The sequence below is a fragment of the Vigna radiata genome, chromosome 10 (assembly GCF_000741045.1).
Source record: "Vigna radiata var. radiata cultivar VC1973A chromosome 10, Vradiata_ver6, whole genome shotgun sequence".
NCBI classification, from domain to species: Eukaryota; Viridiplantae; Streptophyta; class Magnoliopsida; order Fabales; family Fabaceae; genus Vigna; species Vigna radiata.
This window is the reverse complement of record NC_028360.1, coordinates 7,935,883-7,942,509: the sequence shown is the minus strand read 5'-3', so window position 1 is coordinate 7,942,509 and position 6,627 is coordinate 7,935,883. Positions and strand designations below refer to the sequence as shown.

Here is a 6,627-nt window from a genome sequence, read left to right as displayed (position 1 = left end):
TAAGTTTTAAGGTCAAAGATATTTAAATAATTTTCATTCTCAAAACTAAAAAAACCCAAACCCTTACTCACCTCCCTCATGTTGTCCCAGTTGAAAAAAATCAGAAATCCTTTGTCATCAAAGATATTTTCTCCCTCATCTCAACATTTTCTCTGTCATCACTCCAACCTTTTTTAAAAATGGAAAAAGTTTACTCTTTTATAATCATTTTATATTTATTAATGTGTGTAAAATGAATATAAACTTTGTCACTTTATGTTACTATTTCCAAATCTCAAAGGTAAAAAATGATTTTACTGTTTTTTTATCTTGCACAGTGGTTAAAGTTTATTTTAAACGCCTATATGGAAATTAAAGAAATAGGTATAGAAGAGCTCCCTAGGAGTACAATTTTTTCAATTCTAGGTTGTAATCTTACATCATGTATGTCAGAGAAAGGAAAAAGAAACACTTTGTGTAAAGGGAAAAGGACAATAGAGGGAAATATCTTGTTCTTTAAAAAAAATATAATGAAATGTGGTGTAGATGTGTAAATAATGTATGAAAATTTAATTGATTTATGAAGATTTTATTTACATGATTTAATTTAATAATAAGAAGGGAAAATATATAACACATGAACAGAGCAAGAGCAACAAATTATGATGTCACGAGTTGTTGTGTGTGGCTGAGGGAGAGTATGGAGACGAGAGAGAAACAAATTGGATAAGTGAGGAAGGTGGATTAGGGTTAGGCAAAGTTTTTTTTTGTTTCAATTGGGGCAATAGTAGGGAAGACAGAGAAAATGTTGGAGTGAGAAAGATGAAAGAGAAAAAATTGAGAGGAATGAGGAAAGTGAATAAGGGTTTGAGTTTTTTTTAGTTTTCAGAATGAAAATTATTTAAATATCTTAAAACTTAGAATCCATAATAAATGAGCATATTTTTGTTTCCTATAATCTCGTACACATTGTTAAAACTTAAGCGTATGCGTGTTAACAAACCCCTATATATATATATATGTATATATAATTTTTTTTATTTTATTTTATTTCTTTTTTCAAATGTTCATAGTTATTCTATACTTAAATCATTTTTACCTTATATTTCTAATTTGAAAGTAACTTTATTTTATTCTATTAAAATACACGTGCCACCCCGTCTGCTCCAAAGGCACTGTCTCTTCTTCCACAGCTACTGTGCCAGCCTTCCACCACCGCGCGAGCGTCCTACTGTGTCACCACGCCGGCTTCCTTCCGTGAAACCACCACCACTCCTCACCGCCTCAATACCTCCCATCACACCAGCTACTCCTACCGCGCCGCCACCTTCGACCTCGCCATCACCTCCACAGAGACACCAAATCCCACCGCGCCAAGCATCGACAACAGCACTGGATTAATTTCCGACAAGAAACGGTCATCACTCCGCCGCCATTGCCTTTGAACATTCCGCTGTGAGGTACGCTTCGAAACGAACACTTAAAGGATTCAAAACGCGATTTTTAGCTGTAGCTGACAATTACTTTTTCCTGCCTCATGACTGGTCGGTTCAGCATTGACAATAATGGAATCGATAGTGAAAAAAATTCGGTCAAAGTTCATAAAAGTTAGGGAAGAGATAAATCGATGGGACGAACTCCAATCTTGCTTAATTTCACAGTTTAGGAACGCTTCCCATATTGTTGATAGGTTACAGGTTATTTGAATTGCCTTGTACTTTTACTGTATACTTTTATTTTATTTTTTTCTACCTTATTTATTAATAATGATTTGACCTTGATACTGCCAATGTTGTAGTTGCTTCAAAATTCCAACAATTATGGTGTTCTAAATTGTGTCAGCGGCATGAGAGGTGCCCTTTTGGATAAGCAAATTGAATCGCTCAGCAACATTTTGGTTTCCATGAGAAAGACTTTGTGAGTTTCTATTGATATTTAGCGATATGTAAAACTGATGGGTATTTTAATTTAATTTTATGGCTAATGCATTCTTGTTTTCTGTTTGGAATTGTTCCCTATTTTTTTTAATGACATAAGTACCAAAATGTTGGTTAAGAGTGTTTCGGATAAGTTTCTCCTTAAACATTTATAAGAGGAAAGCTTAAAAGGAAAAATGAAACAAAATTTCCTATAGGTCAACATCTTCTTATGCAGATAAGTTAAAACAAATTCTTTTAGCGTATGGAATATTTCATTTTATTTCCCTTTTTTTATTTTCTTTTCCTAGAAGTGTATATGGAAAAAATCATCCAAACCAAATAGGACCTAATTTCTTCTAGCCACAATGCACAAACCCCAACTCTTTGATGATTGTTTTCAAAGATTAAATGTGGTTTTGTGTGCAGAATGACCAAAATGTTTTCACTAAATTACGTTTCTGTGTTTAGTTAGGTCTTTTTTAACATTGAGGTGCACTTGTATGGCAGCTTTTTAAATATTTTTTATTTTTTTCCCAAATGTTTCTTGAGAACAACTTTTGAAATGAGCTCCAGTCTCTTTTACTAGCAGCTGTTGACATGGATTGATTATATCATTGTATCAAGTTTAGCTAGAGAAGGTTGTTTCATGTATACAAGTTACATATGATATCTTTTATATGAATGAACCATAGAGATTAGACCAATGCATAGTGGTTATTTTTTCACGATGTTGATGAAATGGTAATTGTCTTTGTTTTATCCTTCTTTGAGTCTTTAGATGTACATAATGAAAATAAGAAATTATGAAGTGTTTTTGGTTCAGTTTTTATGATAAAGGTTATGAACATTGATGATCTGTAGGGGATGGTTTGTTTGCTTTTGTGACTAAAATTTTAATTTTAATTTTCAGGGAAGAGTTTCGTTGTATTGCCTTATCTCTTGACAAAATTCACCGAGACAGTAAACAACTAGTGAACGGCGGTTCTTCTCAACTGAATAAGAAACAACTGCAGCAACAAATTGGCATGAAACCTAGTCTTAGTTATTGCCTTGATAGCCTGATGTTTATACATGAGATATACAACTCTGAGTAAGGAACAACTTTTTCTTAATGTATATTATTGTGCTTCTTGACAAACCAGAAATGCAGTAACGTAAACTTAAATTTTAATATATCAAATTCAAAGATTGGCAGGAAGTGTAATGAACATGGCAACATTTGAATTGCATTCCATTTATGAAGTTTGTTGTTTTTTTTTTCAATGTTATTACTTTGGTTTAACTCTCTTTCAAGAGAAAAGTCAAACATTTGTAATGTATATTGGGCATAGTAAGACCTGAAGAAGAAATGAAAGTCGGAGGAAAAGAAAAAATAGAAAAAACTAAAGGCCTCAACTACCTAAGTTAGATCTATTTCAGTTAGAATGTTGTCTTCTAAATTGCCAAATGAAATGTATCGTCTTATATAAAGAATTCAGTAGGAGTTTTCCAACTCGTTGGTAGCATAAGTTGGTTGAAGGGACTGGCATGGAGCTCAGAGTGTGACTTTGTACTCTTTGGATAGGGATAGTTGTTGACCTATGTTGCATGGGCTTGGACATTAAGTACATTGATATATGTTGCTAGTTTTATGGATTTTGGTTTGAGAAAAAGTGAGTTGTGTTACTAGATAAACACCCACTGACCTAGTTAGAATTGGAGATTCCGCATCAACTAAATTATAATATATAATTAGGCGCCAACTTTACTCTATAAATGATTTTGTTAGGTTTTTCTAAATTTAAAATATACTTTCTTCCAAAACTATCATCAACTGCTTCCTCTCGCAAGATGTTATTGATGATGGAATGCAACCTTTTTCATTTAAAGGCTTTGTGCAAAAATGCTTTTTCCCTTCGTTTCTACTTTTGATAACACCATGTTGATTGAACAAAAAAAATATTTACTAGTGTTTTTTTTTGTAATAGGTATTTATTAAAATCATCAGTGATCTCCGCGCTATCTGAAATGGCTTTAAAACCGAGGTACGAAAATACCAATATTTAGCCATTCAAATGTCATGATTGTGTATCTGTGTGACAGTGTGTCCATGCCCACACATGCACTTGTGTATATTTTGTTGTTTTGACGACATATTTGTCACTGTGTGGAAAAGTGAATGAGATGGTGCTGTAAGCCTGTAACCTTTAGAAGCAGCTTCGAGAGCATGTAAAAGAAATTTGTTATCCCATTTAAATCAGGTCGTCTTTTTTCAGTCAAACTTTAAACAAAAGCACTCTCAAGGACTTAGTTAACTTAGTATGTCCGGAAAATTCACAAAGGCAACACTATTTCTCCTCCATGAAAAGATGAGTCGTCAGTGAAATGAATATGTTAAACCTCAACTTCCTTTAAGCCAACTTTGATACCTTTAATGAGCTCTCTACTAAGTTACAGAATTACAAGTAGAAAACATTTCCAATACCTAGCTCCTTATTTTCTAATTTCCCTAAACCGTGATATAGTTTTGTTGTTATTCATAGTCATAGAAAGTGTAGCAGGAAATCTACATTCTGCATTTGGCATTGGAATCTTTCTATCAAGGAAAGCAAAGGCAACGATGCAAACTAGTGATATGTTTCTGCTCTTGCATCCAATTCTATATACATTGAGATAGCTACATTCATCATTTACTTTATTCATGAAAAAACTTGCCTTCATTTTCCAATGCCTGTACTTATGCTGTCCAATGTTTTATTCTGTACTTTACATTTACTGCATTGCAGTGTAAGTGATCTTGGTGCACTTCAGCAACTCTTGGTTGATCAACCCAATATACAAACTGAGGAAGGTATGCTAGAATTATCTGTGAGGTAGTAGAAGTGATGTTTTGAGCATTAACAATACAAAATGTATATGCATGTCAGCACCATTAATTTCATGTAATGCTTATGATAATCATTTGGAATGCTTCATTTTGATGGAGGAGAGACATATGTAGGTTGTTACAATGGGGGGTATCACCATATTAAGCATATTAAGTAAGGATTCAAAGAGATACCATACAGGTCTGGCTTTTTTCAAAGAGATACCATAACTTTCCCTGCAAGTATAATTGCTGTGTAGAACAAAGCTGTTGATTACATGAAAACAATGGCTTTGGTTTGGAAAAGCTTTTACTACTTAAATTTTACATTGTTTTGTTTAAAGAATCTATAAAGTAAAACTCTGCAAGTCTGGTACTCCTCATTTTTAAGAGAACTAAACATGTTAAACTAAAGAGATGGACATTTTATTAATTTGTTCAGATGATCTAGTTTCTGGGGTGTTTATAACACATTTATTTGTGGTGGGGTGGGGTGGGGGTGTGTGAGGTAAGGGGAAGCAAGAGATTATTTAGATACTCTAGTACAACAAAACAATTTGAACTTTTTTAAGATACGCTGTCTTTGGTGTTCTCTAATGATAGGACCACAAGATAACTAAGGTGTATGTAAGAGGAATCTGAGGGACTCCTTATCTAAAAATCTGACAGTAATCGCTTGAGATACTAATATCTATTTGGGAGAGAGAGACTGGATACTGCAAATTACCTAGAGTTGGTCTCTTATTTTTTTTATGCATTTCCTGCGTTGTTTTAGAAACACATGTCACCTTGATGCAGGCCTGAGTTTTTCCTAAGAATATACTACTTGGGAGTTGTGCACTTTTTATTCATTTTATTCTCAGCTAACTAGGATTTAATCTTTAAGTGGCAAACACGTGATAGGATGATAGTATAGAAAAGTTTTTACACTAACCATTGCTGAGTGAAACACTTGTACTAATGTCGTCTTTTTGCTGTTTGACTTGCAGTTCAATTAGTATTTGATGTGATATTTGCCGAAGAACTGAGTTGATGAACCTCTCTACTATGGATGTTGACTACGAACCCGGTTATGCCTGAGCTTTTTATATTTTATCTTCATTTAAATATTTTTTGACAACATACTGTCATATTTGACTTCCCGGTATAAACTAATACATCATTAGGATTTGGGTTAAATATGGCTTCCAAATATAAGGAAGCAAAAGGAAACAGTCTTCTTGGGGATTAAAAGAAAGTGCTTGTATATTTAGATTGACTAAAAATATATATAATCCTGAAATTCTTATATTCGATTAGGGTTTCTTTAAGAATATCTTTAGATGTATATGTTATTCAAACATTGACATTCATAATAATTTTTTTGGTTTCGCATTGCTATTTAGGGGTTATCCTCTCCTCTGTGTGCTTCTCTTTAGATTGGTTTCGAGTACTATATATGTAAATTCATAGTATATATAGACTCTTATCTGGTAAATTATGCTTTTCCACCTGAAATAACTAAATTTAAATTTAGGTTTCTCTAATTTCTGTTGTCTATTTTGGGTTATTCTAAGTTTGAAATGCTCAATTGTTAGTCAGTCAAACATCATTTAAATATTCGTTTTTATTTATAAAAAATTGTCAAAATAATTTGGAACACTCAAATTAGTATATTTCAAAATTAGAAAGATTAAAAAAGTAGAAATAATATATTTCAAAATTTGGAAAAATGAACTCGGAAAATTTTAGAAGATTAAAACATGATTATCCTTCTTGTTTATTATGACAGAATTACATTCTGCATGAAGTTTTGCATGCATTATCCATGAAACAGAGCAAGTTTTTTGTTCAATGAAGCAAAATAAGCTAAAAGTATAGAAGAGTTTAAAAGTCATTCTAAAA

At 32.7% G+C, this 6,627-nt stretch overlaps 1 protein-coding gene across 1 annotated transcript; it reads left to right on the top strand.

The window, feature by feature from the left end:
* Positions 1-1,100: 1,100 nt before the first annotated feature.
* On the top strand, positions 1,101-6,121 carry LOC106775404 (uncharacterized protein At5g43822). Its single transcript, XM_014662528.2, has 7 exons — positions 1,101-1,439; positions 1,534-1,676; positions 1,778-1,896; positions 2,809-2,988; positions 3,866-3,922; positions 4,664-4,728; positions 5,733-6,121. The coding sequence occupies exons 2-7, from the start codon at positions 1,545-1,547 to the stop codon at positions 5,774-5,776; spliced, it is 597 nt and encodes a 198-aa protein (XP_014518014.1). The 5' UTR covers positions 1,101-1,439; positions 1,534-1,544; the 3' UTR covers positions 5,777-6,121.
* Positions 6,122-6,627: the final 506 nt, after the last annotated feature.

What these genes read in the sequence shown, in the direction of transcription:
- LOC106775404 (XM_014662528.2), top strand. Translation starts at nt 1,545, where the DNA reads ATGGAATCGATAGTGAAAAAAATTCGGTCAAAGTTCATAAAAGTTAGG. An exon ending in ATATTGTTGATAGGTTACAG is followed by an intron (nt 1,677 to 1,777) that starts GTTATTTGAATT and finishes CCAATGTTGTAG; the next exon opens with TTGCTTCAAAATTCCAACAA. An exon ending in GAAATGGCTTTAAAACCGAG is followed by an intron (nt 3,923 to 4,663) that starts GTACGAAAATAC and finishes ACTGCATTGCAG; the next exon opens with TGTAAGTGATCTTGGTGCAC.